At 37.5% G+C, this 14,589-nt stretch overlaps 1 protein-coding gene across 3 annotated transcripts in view; it reads left to right on the top strand.

The window, feature by feature from the left end:
* Fyb1 (FYN binding protein 1) overlaps nt 1–14,589 on the top strand; it is a 126,772-nt gene that overhangs the window by 101,899 nt on the left and 10,284 nt on the right. For 2 of the 3 annotated variants that reach the window (XM_042690558.1, XM_042690557.1), the window contains exons 10-14: nt 2,678–2,700; nt 3,859–3,925; nt 4,990–5,127; nt 6,807–6,832; nt 10,024–10,090. In XM_042690558.1, the coding sequence (XP_042546492.1) occupies nt 2,678–2,700; nt 3,859–3,925; nt 4,990–5,127; nt 6,807–6,832; nt 10,024–10,090 (321 nt within the window). The remainder of the gene's footprint in view (nt 1–2,677; nt 2,701–3,858; nt 3,926–4,989; nt 5,128–6,806; nt 6,833–10,023; nt 10,091–14,589) is intronic. The other variant, XM_042690559.1, reaches the window with a different exon arrangement.

Raw genomic sequence — 14,589 nt, 5'->3', positions numbered from 1 at the left:
TTGTATCTTATTTTTTCTTGACAACTTTGTTCTTTAAGATTTGAGTGTGATCCAGGCTCCAGTGGCTCACACCTGCAATCCTAGCTACTCAGGAGTCTGAGATCTGCAGGTGGTGATTCCAAGCCAACCCAGGCAGAAAAGTCTACAAGACTCTTTATCTTCAATAAACTACCCAGAAAAAGCTGGAAGTGGCACGGTGGCTCAAGTGGTAGAGTGCTAGTCTTGAGCACAAAGAGGCTTGGGGACAGGTGCCCAGGCCATGAGTTCAAGCCCCAGGATAGCATTTTAAAAAATGGCTTTAATAGAAAAAAAATATAAAGTGAAGTAACTCAGACTCAGAGAGACAAACGGCTCATGCTTCTCTACAAGCTAGATTTATAATGTGTACAGGATCATATTCATATACATACAGACAAACTGACTGAAGGATGATATACTTAGAGGAGGAATCCAAAGGTGTAATGCCTCTGAACAATTAATTGTTTATCCAAATGAATACAAGGAAGCAGACACGTGTTGGGGGAGGAGCAAGTGAGGGGAGGCATACAAATAGAGGGAGGACAGGTGAGCAAATGCAGTCATTATATTTAATGTACACTGTGTAAAAATAAACCACATAACTTGAGGGTAAGAAGGAAAGAGGGGGGGCTGGGAAGGTGGCTCAGTGGTAGAGCGCTTGCCTTGCGTGTATGAGGCCCTGGGTTCAATTCCTCAGCACCACATAAGCAAAAAGAAAAAAGCCGGAAGTGGTGCTGTGGCTCAAGTGGTAGAGCGCTAGCCTTGAGCTGAAGAGCTGAGGGACAGCGCCCAGGCCCAGAGTTCAGGCCCCACGACCGGACCCAAAAAAAAACAAAGAATGAAAGAGGGGACATGATGAAGAGTGACCTTGACCAATAAGCAGTGTACTCATAATATGACTTATGAAATTGCGACCTCTTTGTACATCTACTAAATAATAAAACTAAAAATAAATAGAGTTTGGGTATGAGACCCTCCAAAAGGAATCATACTTGCCAGGAAAATAACCATCTGAGATGTAACTAATTCTAATACCGACTTCTTTTTTTTTTTTTTTTTTTTTTGTTCTTGATTTTGTTTATTGCCATATTATATGTGTGCACTTATATACACATATGTACACATCATATATATGTATATATGCACAGAGAGAGGTCCCAGGGAAAATGGATATAAAATGGTCACATAAGCAAGAAGAAACTGTACTTCCATTTATTCACAAATTTCCTCTTTATTAAACACAATGTCCATAGCATACTTTTCTACAAAGCTTCTTTGGCCACACTATGGTTTTATTAACTGAAAATTTGTATCAGATAAGTCTTTTCTGCTTGGCTTTTAACATTAAGGAATCAGGTATGAATACATAATTTTCCTGGATGGTTGTAACATCAAACTGGTATCTGTTGCTCATGTATGATGCAAAGGCCAAAATTAGAGGGGTGCAGCCGAGGATCTGGGCAATTCTGGTCATGTCACTGAATTTTTTAGAATGTGACTTTCTTTTCTGTAAAATGAGAGCCTTGAGCAGATAGATGACTCCTGAGATATTTCCTCATCATCCGTGTGTTCCTTCTTCTCAGAGAACTGACTCTGAAGCAGGAGATAAGGGCTAAAACAGATTGTTATTAAAACTGAAATACTTAGCTGGGTACTGGTATCTCACGCCCATAATCCTAGCTATTCAGGAGGCTAAGATCTGAGGATCACCATTCAAAGCCAGCCTGGGCAGAAAAGTCTGTGAGACTCTTATCGCCAATAAACCACCAGAAAACCAGAGTGGCACTGTGGCTCAAGTGGTAGAGCACTAGCCTTATGCTGAAGAGCTCAGGGATAGCGCCAAGGCCCAGAGTTAAAGCCCCACTGCCAACAAAAACAAACAAAAAAATGGAAACAGTAAAAATACAGAATATTATGGAAGTAAATAAAAATATAAATAAACTAGCTTTCTAGAATTAGGAACCATGAACCATGCTATATTAAAAAAAAAATGAAGATTTCTATTTTAAATAGAAATCAGACTCAGATTAAAATAGTGTGGCTATAAGATAATGGGAGATAATTGAATTTAATGCAATGGTAATTGCACAATATGACTCTGCTGGTATTTTAGTGGTCTATCTAGGAATGATGTAACATAGAATTTGAAAACTGCTTCATGGGAAAGTGTTAAAAGCAAACAGTAAAATTGTTGTTTTGAGTATTATAAGTAGTGCTATAACTTGATTCCTTTTTCAATTGTTTATCATGTTGCCTTGGTGTTGAGCTTCTATTGTGATTTAAAAAAAAAAAAACAAAAAACCATTTAGCCGGCGCCGGTGGCTCACGCCTGTAATCCTAGCTACTCAAGAGGCTGAGATCTGAGAATCGCTGTTCAAAGCCAGCCTGGGCAGGAAAGTTGGTGAGACTCTTATCTCCCATAAACCAATAGAAAACTGGAAGTGGTGCTGTGGCTCAAGTGGTAGAGCGCTCGCCTTGATCTGAAGAGCGCAGCAACAGTGCCCAAGCCCAGAGTTCAAGCCCCACAACTAACAAAAAAAAAAAATCGTTCTCTTCACCTAATAACTTTTACTTAGAATGTCATTCATCTTTTATACACTGTCCTTCTGAGAGCTATATATATTAAATATATTAAATATTTCTGATTTTTTTTTCCTAGCCACAGTCACAGTGGGAGTGGAGGTAAGCCATGCACTCATTATTGCTTACAAGTTTCTTCACAAGTCTTTCCCATTTATGAGTATATTATGACATTTTTGTTTGTCAAAAATGAGGGGAAACTCAGTGGATAAAAATTATGGGTCTATGAGTCAACGGCCTGTATTCTGGTTAGACCTGATGAGCAGAGTCACCTTTTTATTCTGAGTCTGTTATGGATCCTGGACTGACCCCACATCCCATGTATCCTAAGTATCTGTGTCACATTCTGAAATGTCCTTGTATGGATGACAGTTTACAAGACTGCCCTGACCATAGCTAGATTTCCAGCAATAATTTGAGGAATTTGAACCAATCTTTTCAAAGGCTCAAATTTTTCTACTAAAAAATAAATTTCAAGGTCACTATACATATTCCTCATGGGAGGTGCACAATAAATATTTGATCAATAAATGTTTGTCAAACAGCAGGATTCCTGAAGAGCATAGCATAAGGAATGAAAGGAAGCAAGAGTTTTTTAATCTGAAACTGGATATACTAAATGTCACCTTTTATTTCTTCATCTATCATTGATGTTTACAGATTACTTTTCATCCCATTTGATTTTCTTCACTATCTTGATTACTATCATTTTCTATCTACTCACTCATTGTTAACTAATTTGGGGGGAAGGGAGGGAGAGAGGATTAGGGCTTGAACTCTGGGCCTGGGCACTGTCCCTTAGCTCTTCAGCTCAAGGCTAGCACTCTACCACTTGAGCCACAGCGCCACTTACAGCTTTTTCTGCTTATGTGGTGCTGAGGAGTCAAGCACTCTACCACTGAGCCACCTTCCCAGCCCCCTTAACTAAAGCTTTCTTATCACTTCCTCACTTCTTTTTTTCCATGGTAAATATCTAGTCTATCTACTGTGCAGTTTTACCTTGTCTAATGCCTATTTTGCCCTTTCCCATCATAAGTCCAGGGTGCCTACCTAGTTCCTTTTTTATAATTTCAGCTCTAAAATTTTTACAAAATGATTTTAAAACAATTATTTTACCTATGTTCTGAGAGTGGAGGAATAGAAGGTTTATTTAAATATTTACTAAGAAATCAAATAGCAAGATTATTATCCAAATCTGTGACCTCTATGTGACTGATTTATAAAATTAACAGAAGATTTTTCTCCTTACTTCAAATGAAGGGATATTCCCAGTGGAACCAGATGATGACATTTATGATGGAATAGAAGACCAAGATGCTCACGATGGGTGAGAATAATACTGAATCACTATTCTGCAAAATAGAATATACATATATTTAGTTTTGATTTCCAGCTAGATTAAAAAGTAAAAAAGGTGCTTTTAATTACATTCCAAAATGATTTCTGTGTTTTTAATAACAATAGTAAATTAAGTGTGTGACTGCAGCACACTTCAAATGAAATGGTGCATTGTTTGCAAGAATGTCACTAAGGCAAAAGAAGCAATAGGAAGAAGGAATAAGGTATAGGGGTTGCAGCTATTTTCCCAAAAATTTTCCAATAATTTCTTTATCAAACAGTAGTTTTGGTCTATTTTTTGCTGGGCGACAACACAGGGCCTTGGCACTATTCCATAGCTTTTTTTCTCAAGGCTGGTATTCTACCACTTAAGCCACAGGCCTGCTTCTCCCTTTTTGCTGGTTAATTAAAGAGTCTCAGAGACTTGTCTGCTGGCTTTGAACCATCATCGTCAGCTCTCAGCTGCCTGAGTATGTGCGATTATAGCCACTAGTGTTCGGCCAGTCGTTTATTTTTATAAAAATCTCTAGAGAATTTGTCACTTATATGGCTATTTCTTATATAACAACACAATTGCTATTTGTTTTCTCTACCACAGAGACCTGTTGTTATAAGTGACAGAACTGATACTGAATATGTAATCGTCTACCTTAAAATGAAATCTCTTTATATTTGTAAGAATAATTTATAAAATAGTCTTTTAGATTAATAATAAAATTTCTCTTCTCACATTTATATTTTTAAGATGTACCAATTAGCTTGATTGTAATCATAAGCAATACTGAGTTGTTATTTGAAATTGACTCCTGACTTAACTTCATATTTTAAGAACCAAAAAAATCTCCCTAAGTATTACAAACAAAACTCTCCTAGTAACAACAGTATTCAGAAGTTGTGATATATGAGCTTAATAGCACCATTTTGTTTAATTCTCTGAATAATTTACTGCCTGAATGATCCATGCACTTGAATTATTAAAAATCTGAATGTCCACACAATGTTTTCCCATTCTACTGATTATTACATTCTGATCAATGCCTGCATGCTCCGAAGTTCCACACTACAGGATGAAGAGAAGATTAGCATGTGGTCCTGGGGGATTTTGAAGAAGTTAAAGGGAAAAGATGACACAAAGAAAAGTATTCGAAAGAAACCTAAAGTCTCTGAGTCAGACAATAATGAAGGTTCATCGTAAGAGCCAACCAACCAAATTCAGTGCACAATAGCTCTACTAACATTAATTTAATTTAATACTACTAATATTTTATAACCAATAATCAAATCCTAGTAGGCTGAGACCATCTTAATGTTCTTTTTCTATTAATCATCTTAGATTGATTTTAAACCCATGCATTCGTTGCATAAAGGACCCCAATTATTTAAGAAGCATCATGTGTTTCAATATTTTTTTCTTTTCCCATGAACTTGTGTGAAAACACCCATGTATACATAGGCTTACTGTTTCTCATACATTCAGACACACATTCATTCACAAACACTGCCCCTTGAGTAGGACTTTCTTAACTTCAATATCACATCTAAATGTTACAGTTTTAATTCCAGTACTATATGCAACTGCATAGTATTTTACTGTGAGTATGCTTTAAACCACAGATTTGCTTACAAAAACAAAACACCCCACTAGAAATGTAGGACAAGAGTTTTCATTTTCCTGGAACATAGTACCTACAGTTTTTCTAACTGTTCCATTATAATGATACATTAATTCCATTCGAATTACACTTCCCCTATGCTAAAATTATTCTCAGTATCTCATTTGTCTAAATAAAAACTGAGATTGAACTTTCTTTTTCCATTCTTTCCCCTACACCCCCCCCCCTCGAATTTACCCTCTGGCACAAATTCCTTTCATATGAGTTGAAAAGATCTGAATCATGTTTCATGACAAAAAAACTCAAAACTTTCTCTTTTATGTGTACTTAATGTCACCACATTTTAAAAAAGGGTTTTTGTAAGTTTTTCATTTCAAATAGCATTCCTCATTTCTAACCCTTTTGTAAATAGCAGTCAGTAAATGATATACTGGAAATTTTAAGGAAACACCACACCAGGTCTTCTTGAACATCACATATAACACATAATCTTGACTTGGAAAGAAGGTTGTTCTTTTCTGCTTCAGTTTCACACCATCTAATTCTGGTTTTGAGTCACTTGGATTAATGATCCTTCAAACTCTACTTTAACCCGTCATTCTTGTCCTGTGTTCAGAGGTGTGTTTTGTGTTTCTGTATGTGTGTATAGTTAGCAGTCATAACTCAGGAAGTAACAAATACAATGGTCTTTTTCTGTGGCAACTAAATTCCACTTAATCCTAGTTTCATATGACTCTGTCCATAAGCTTTCACCCTAGGTGGTTATTCCTTTCCTATTCTCCATTTTCCTTGTTCAGGGTAACTATGTGCATATGGAAAAACTTGGTCATATTCCTATGACCTCTTTCAGTACAAATGAGCAGTTTCCAGCCAGACCTGTATATGGTACAAGAACTCCAAAATAAAGAATCCATTTAATTTACTCTGCTGTGAGAAGATTCCCAAACTTCAGAACAGATCTGAAAAACATTGGCTTAATGGCTGTGAGAAAAATAAACCAACTGAGTAATTTCTTGACTCTTGATATTTGGGGGAGTCAGCATTGGGATTCAAGAAATAGTCTGCCCAATACCAAACTGATGGAAAGAAACTAACTGAGTGGAAAGTGGAGGATAAGAAAGGAATGCTGATCAATAGATAATTAACCACCACTTTATGCCTCTGGGCTATTGCCCATTTATACCTAGCCTACATAAAGGAATTCATTTTCAGGTTTATATTACTCTGATTATAATTTTATTCTCATTTTCTTTCTAGTTTCCCATCTCCTCCTAAACAACTGGGTAAGTAATTTCTTTTATTTATTTTTTTCCAGGCCTGAGGCTTGAACTCAGTGCCTAAGCTTCTTTTGCTCAAGGTTAGCGCTCTACCACTTGAGCCCCAGCACCATTTCCAGCTTTTTCTGTGTATATGGTACTAAGGAATCAAACCCAGGGCTTCATGCATGCTAGGCAAGCACTCTACCACTAGGCCACCTTCCCAGCCCGAGTAAGTAATTTTAAAAAACAGATTGTATATCTTACATCTTTACTTCTTGAAGGTAGGATAGTAGGAAGCACTGGACATGGTTGAAATATGTCTTTAAAAAAAAAAAAAACTGGCCATGGGGCTTGAACTCTGGGCCAGGGCACTGTCCCTGAGCTTTTTTTGCCCAGGGCTAGTGCTTTACCACTTTGAGCTATAGCACCATTTCCAGTTTATTGAAGATAATAGTCTCCCAGAGTTTCCTGCCCAGGCTGGCTTTGAATCACAATCCTCAGATCCACCAGAACCTGGCTTGATTCAAAAAACAATGCTACTTTAGGCAAGTCGCTTCACCATGGATGGCCACCATTGCTCATAATAAAGCAGAATGAGAAAACTTTTTAAAGACATATGGCTTTAAAAGTGTTCTTCCAGCAACTATTATGGTATTATGGATATGTGGCAAATGAAGAACATCAACACCCACCATGGCTCCCACCCAAACTCATTCATTTTTCACAAATCTAGTTCAGATTGTACTTGGAGATGTTTAATATAGCAATGCTTTTTTTTTCTTTGTATAGTTTCAGGCAGCTTCCTTTTCACCTCTGCTGAGACAGATCTTCCAAAGACTATTTTTAACTTTAATCTGAACAAACTAAAATATTTGTCAGCCAAGAATATTCAAGGGCTTTCAAAGAGCTTATTTTTTCGTATTTATAAATATACTAAAAGATCAAGTAAACACCGAGGTCATCTATTCTTTCAGTCATTAACTGACATCAGAACTTGGTTTGCATTTATGAGTTTGAAAAAAAAAATGTAAGGACCTACTAACTTAAGTTGATCTATGCCTGATGGTATGCTTGCATCATAATCAATATAACACATAATCAATACAAACTGATGCTGCAAAGAGCAGTCAAGAAGTAGAACAAATGTACTCAATTCATTTTTTTAATGTGGGTTTTGTGGTTTGTTGTTTCTGTTGTTCTCAAATGTGTTTCAAGTGTATTTGAATGAAATGGCAATTTTTACCCTTTTGAAATATTACAAATTTTTCATATAGCTCAGAAAAGTTAAAACTTGTGAAATTAAGGAATTTATTCACAGAAAGAGAAATACAGTGATTCGTTGTACACTAGAGAGCATTTAAATTTTCTGATAATCGTTCCTAAATTTTTTGCAATTTTTTAAAACTTATTGTTCAACTTAGTTTGTTGTGGAGCATATTGAGCATAGAGAGGGAACATTCTTCCTAACTTTATAAGAAGTCTAGAAGAAAGAAACATATCTACACACTGAAAAGATCATTGAGTGGGTTTTCTGCCAAAACTGTATCTCATCACCTACTGGTCTCTGAAATATCTGTAGAAATAATCTTTTGGTCTGAAAGTGATACAGTCTTAATATCCCTGTAATATTAAAATTAATGAGGAGCAGAATGACAAAAAAGAATGTAGAGATAAAGGGATGAAGGAAGGGAGGGAGTTTGAAAGCAATGTAGTCTTAATATCACGGTAATATTAAAATCAGTGAGAAAGAGATCAACAAGTAAAACAGAATATAGGAAGGAAGGGATAGAGGGAGGGAAAGGAAAAAAGAACAAAGGAAGGGAAGAAGGAAAGGAAGGAAGGAAGAAAGAGAGAGAGAGGGAGAAAGAAAGAAAAAGAAAGGAAGGAAGGAAGGAAGGAGAAAAAGAAAGAAAGAGGAAGATATAGATAGATAAACAGGATGGTATATGTTATCACAATATTCCAAACCCCAAATGAATTTGAACTTCAATCTCCACTTTCCACTGGTAAGGTCAATACTATCTGAGGATCTCAGTGAATCATCTCCCCTTTTTATTCTTATCCTTTTCTTCAAGCAGTTTCTGTCTTCAGACACTTTATCTACAATTTACTAATGCTGCCACCACCAATTCATCCATCCATCCTATCCATTCCTCACCCCTGTGCATGTTCATATCATCAGTCATGCTCCATGATTTGTTTTTTTCTTCTAGATATTGATTGTTATAATCATGGCCATGATTTGATTTTTTTGGTTTTGAGAGAAATTGAACATACCTAGAAATGAAAACCTCTCCCTGTGAGAAACCATGGTTCTCAGAGAAATGTATGTAGATTCCAGGAAATCTTCCTTACTGTCCAAGAGGCAGCTTTGTATTAAAAACATCAGTGACTGTTCACATCAAAATTGGGAAAAAACAAATCGTTTAAATAGAGATACAGGTGGACTCATTGCAACAATGAGATGTACAAGTCGTTATGTCGAAAACGAACTGTACAACTTTGGTGGGGGGGAGGAGTATTGGGTGGAGGGGGGTGAGGAAGGGGAGGATGGGAAGGGATGGGATGGGGAAACAAAGGAGCAAAGGAGGAGGCTACAATGCTTGATAAGAAATGTACTCATTGGGCTGGGAAGATGGCTCAGAGGTAGAGCACTTGCCTTGCATGCATGAAGCCCTGGGTTCAATTCCTCAGCACCACATAAGCAAAAAAAAAAAAAAAGCTGGAAGTGGTGCTGTGGCTCAAGTGGTAGAGCGCTAGCCTTGAGCCGAAGAGCTGAGGGACAGCACCTAGGCCCAGAGTTCAGGCCCCACGACCTGACCCAAGGGAAAGAAATGTACTCATTATCTTGCCCATGTAATTGTAACCCCTCTGTACAGTATTTCACAATAAAAAGAAAAAAGGAAAAAAATTTAATCTGGTTATACTATACATAATCCCAGCACTCGGGAGTCAGGGAAAGGAGGATCGTGAGTTCAAGGCCAGTCTGGGTTTATAGTGAGTTTGTGACAATACCAAACTACATAGAAGAAATGCTGTCTCAAAAAAAAAAAAAAAAAAAATTAGGGCCTGGGAAGGTGGCTGAGTGGTAGCTAAAGAGCTGAGGGACATTGCCCAGGCCCAGAGTTCAGGCCCCATGACCAACAAAAAATAAAAAATTAATTAATTAATTAAATTGACTGTATCTCAAGCTTTGATATTTTATCTTTTGCTAGACATTGGAGAAGAAGTTTATGATGACGTGGATGCCTCTGATTTTCCTCCTCCACCAGCAGAGATATGGTAATTAAAATGCTTTCATTACAATGAAGTATTAACATGAGATTATACAGGAAATTGCAACCAACATAACAACCTTATGGGACACTTGTCTATGTATGCAACCATTTTGTTCTTTCTTCCTTCTAATATTATTTTTCTTTTGACTTTCTTTTTTTCCAGAGGCTTTTGTTGCTGCTGCTGTTGTTGTTGACAGTACTGTTGGGTGCTTACTCAGCAAATACTTTCCCACCATGCCTTCCCAGTCTTTCATTCTTTATTTGGATAGGGTCTCATGTTTCTGCCTGGCCAGTGGTCTTCCTATTTATAACTCCTGCATACCTTAGTTGATAGATACATACCACCACTCCCAGCTTAAGATGAAATCTTTGTTTACTTGTTTGTTTGTTTTACCTGGGCTCACCTGAACTACTATCCTTCTGATCTTTACCTCCTGATAGCAGACATGAACGACCTCACTTGGCCAAATGTGACTCTTTGTGAACCCAGCTCTAACTTTTCTGCTACATGTATGAGCCAATTGTCCTAAATCTCCTCTCTACCACAACCCTTCTTCCTGCTCGCCTCAGTCCCCTTCCCTTGGTTTTCTAGTACTGATCCTTGTTCCCTGAGTAACCCCTGCTAGGGATTCACTATTGTCTGCATTCATTAGTTTACTCACTCATTGGCAAACTATATATGATAATCTGGTCACAAAAGATCTCAGTGAATCATCTCCCCTTTTTATTCTTATCCTTTTCCTCAAGCAATTTCTGTCTTCAGTATACTTCTTTTATATCTCAGCCCTCATCTTCCTGTTCAAAGCACCTCAATCTCTACTACATTGGTTTTCTTTGTGGAAGAAGGAAGGATTTGGAGTTTGTTTTCATGGTTTTTGTTGTTGTTTTTAATGCTGATATGGGAGCTTGAACTCAGGACCTAGACGCTGTCCCTTAGCTTTTCCACTGAAAGCTGGCACTCTACCACTTGAGCCACAGCTCCATCTCCACCTTTTTGTGGTTTTAAAGGAATTTACAGTGTAATTTTTCTCACAAAAGTATCAGATTCTCATCAATTTCATTCAAATTTTCTAAGTTGACAGTAACTTTCTTCAGCTGACCTGACATTTCAACTTAATTCTCGCTTAAAATTTGTTAACATTGGTTAATAAAACAGTATTGAAAAGTCTTTCAGGTGGAACATAATATCGTAGGATGTTTTCTCATATTCCAATAAATACATGAGGTGGTTGCTATATACTGTGTATAAAAGTAGGAACACTCCTGTAACTTGAAAAAAGAAAAGAATAAAAAATTATGGTGTATTTAACTGTTATAGGACAAAGGTAACACAAAGGGACACAGGCAGTAGAGCCTTCTGAGCTATACTTTAAGAATGCAGGAGAGGGGCTGGGAAGGTGGCTCAGTGGTAGAGTGCTTGCCTTGCATGCATGAGGCCCTGGGTTCGATTCTTTAGCACCACATAAGCAGAAAAAGCCGGAAGTGGTGCTGTGGCTCATGTGGTGGAGCACTAGCCTTGAGCCTTCAGCTGAGGAGCAGTGCCCAGGCCCAGAGTTCAGGCCCCACAACCGACCAAAAAAAAAAAAAAAGAATGCAGGAGAGGGTTAGGGAGTGGGGTGGGGTGATGAAGGGAAATAAGGAATGCCTGAGAGAACTCCAAGTATTTATTTTTACTGAGCTATCCACACAGTTTCACCAGGAAAGAACCTGAGGACAAACTCCACAGTCATTCATATATGAAGGTCAATTTCTACAGACAAAACAAAAAAATTGGAAAGAGATTCCCGTCCCCCGCCCCCATTTCAGGTCTTCAAGAGAGAAAAATAGACTGTTCAGTAACACCTTCCCATTTTAATATTCCTCACCATCAGGAAGCTGTTCTTATCTCTGATAGTTTCTGATGCCTTTTTCTGATTTACATTATTGTAGAAATACTACCACATCCTCTAAACCAGCTCTACCAGAACCCCCTCACTCACAGGACCTTTTCTCCTAGCAAAACAAATTCCAACTGATTGAACTGGATCTGATAGAAACCATTTGTTTATTATCAGTGTATTCTATCACTTTCAATAAGTTATTTTCACAGATAGCTTGTGGAGCATTTTTAACATTCATATATCATCTGCTAGTCTCAAAGAGCTAATCTGAGTTAGCAATTGCCCAAGTCCCAGAACCCTCTAGGGCAGGAGGTCCTGAGAGCAGAATCAGAACCTGGGAAAAGGCAGTGTGCTCATTCTTTTCACAGTGAGCAAAGTGAATAGTGAGGATCAAAAATGTCATATTGCACATGTTAAATAAACCACAAATAAAGCTTCATCTTAGATAATCTTCTTAAAAATCACTATTTAACTTGTATCCTATTCACAAGTGTTTTAGTTTGTATATTCTAATTTGTTTGTTTGTTAAAACCCCTTCTCCATGGATTCACAGCCTTTCTCTGACATCCATCCCTAACCCTAGGGAATAGATATCAACTCTAGTTATAAATTAGTGACAATAGAGAAAATTTAATTTTGTCTGTGTGTGCCGGTACTGAGGCTTGAACTCAAGACCTAGGCACTGTCCCTCAGCTTTTTTGCCTAAAACTGGGGTTCTACCACTTGAGTTATAGCTAGATTTTCAGGCTCTTTGTAGCTAATTGAATATAGAGTATCTTGGATATTTCTTCCTGGATTGGTTTCAAACTTTGATTCTCAGATCTCATCCTCATGAGGAACTAGGATTATAAGCATATGCCGCCAGTGCCCAGCTTGGAAAGATTCTTAAATATGTATGTATGCACTGAAAATGTTCAATCTAGAATTTAAAATCAACTAATCGTAATTAAACTAGAATTTCTAGGAACTAGGCAAGGGCATTATATTTGAAAAAGCTCTTTCTCAGATGACCCTTGGTGAAACAGGCTGCAGAAGTACTAACTTGGCTTGTTCATTTCTGTTGCGATCATTTATAGTCCATTTGACATGGTGAGATGCAGTCAGTGTCTAGACTGAGGCATCATTTTTCAAATTTTAAATCCGTTAATTGAGTAAAGCACTTAGAATATATTTTTCTTGGGATGATATTAATCAAGATGCATTGTATTTAGAAACTGGTTTGTTGAATGGCAACTCCTTTGTACAACTACTTAAAGGTAATAAAAATATAATTTTAAAAAAGAATGTAGCTGCCAATAGACACATGAAGAAATGCTCAACCTCCCTAGCCATAAGAGAAATGCAAATCAAAACAACATTAAGATACCACCTCACCCCAGTTAGAATGGCAAAAATCAAGAACTCTAATAACAACAGATGCTGGAGGGGATGTGGACAGAAGGGAACTTTACTTCATTGTTGGTGGGAGTGTAAACTTGTACAACCACTTTGGAAAGTAGTATGGAGGTTCCTCAAAAGACTCCCCTATGACCCAGCAATCCCACTTTTGGGCGTTTTCTCAAATGTTTACAAACAAGACCACACTAAAGCTACCAGCACAACTATGTTTATTGCAGCATTATTTACTATAGCTAAGATATGGAACCAACCCAGATGCCCCTCAGTAGATGAATGGATCAAGAAAATGTGGTATATATACACAATGGAATTCTATGCCTCCATCAGAAAGAATGACATTGCCTCATTTGTTAGGAAATGGAAAGGCTTGGAAAAAATTATATTAAGTGAAGTAAGCCAAGCCCAAAGAAACATAGGTCCCATGGTTTCCCTTAAGCAGAAAAGGTCAGATAAGGTGATGTTAGGGAAATGAACCCTACGATATGTATTCAAATGTTTTTTTCTTCTTTCATGCGATTGTTTCTAACGCATTTATAAGATAATTTCTTTGTTGTTTTGTATGTCCCTCCCCCACAGTATAACCCCTGCTTTCACTGTATTTGATGTCAGTATAATTTGTGGAGGGGAAAGGGAAAACAAGTTGTTTAAATAAGGATACAGGTGGACCCGTTGCAGCAAAGAGAAGTACAAGTCGTTATGTGGAAAATGAACTTTACAACTTTGGTGTGTGGGGGGGGGGGGAGGATTGGGTAGGGAGGTGGGGGGGATGGGAAGGGATGGGAAGGGGAAACAAAGGAGGAGGCTACAATGCTTGATAAGAAATGTACTCATTATCTTGCCCATGTAATTGTAAACCCTCTGTACAGTATTTTCACAATAAAAAATAAATAAAAATTTTAAGAAAAAGAATGTAGCTTTCTCATACACACATTCAAGTGGATAATTTAATAAAGCAATTAAGATAAGAATGAGCATTAGCTATATTCTTGAAGAAATATCTCGTATGCAGTATTTAAGATCTTAATTTTACCTAGGTTTTTTTGTTTGTTTGTTTGTTTTGTTTTGTTTTTGTCAGTCGTGGGACCTGAACTCTGGGCTGTCCCTCAGCTCTTCAGCTCAAGGCCAGCGCTCTACCACTTGAGCCACAGCACCACTTCTGGTTTTCAGATGGTTTATTGGAGATAAGAGTCTCATGGACTTTCTGCCCAGGCTGGCTTTAAACCTG

The sequence above is a fragment of the Dipodomys spectabilis genome, unplaced genomic scaffold, assembly GCF_019054845.1.
Source record: "Dipodomys spectabilis isolate Male_0828 unplaced genomic scaffold, ASM1905484v1 ptg000138l, whole genome shotgun sequence".
Lineage (NCBI taxonomy): Eukaryota > Metazoa > Chordata > Mammalia > Rodentia > Heteromyidae > Dipodomys > Dipodomys spectabilis.
Note: the sequence above shows the minus strand (reverse complement) of the source record. Positions and strands in the feature narration are given on the sequence as shown.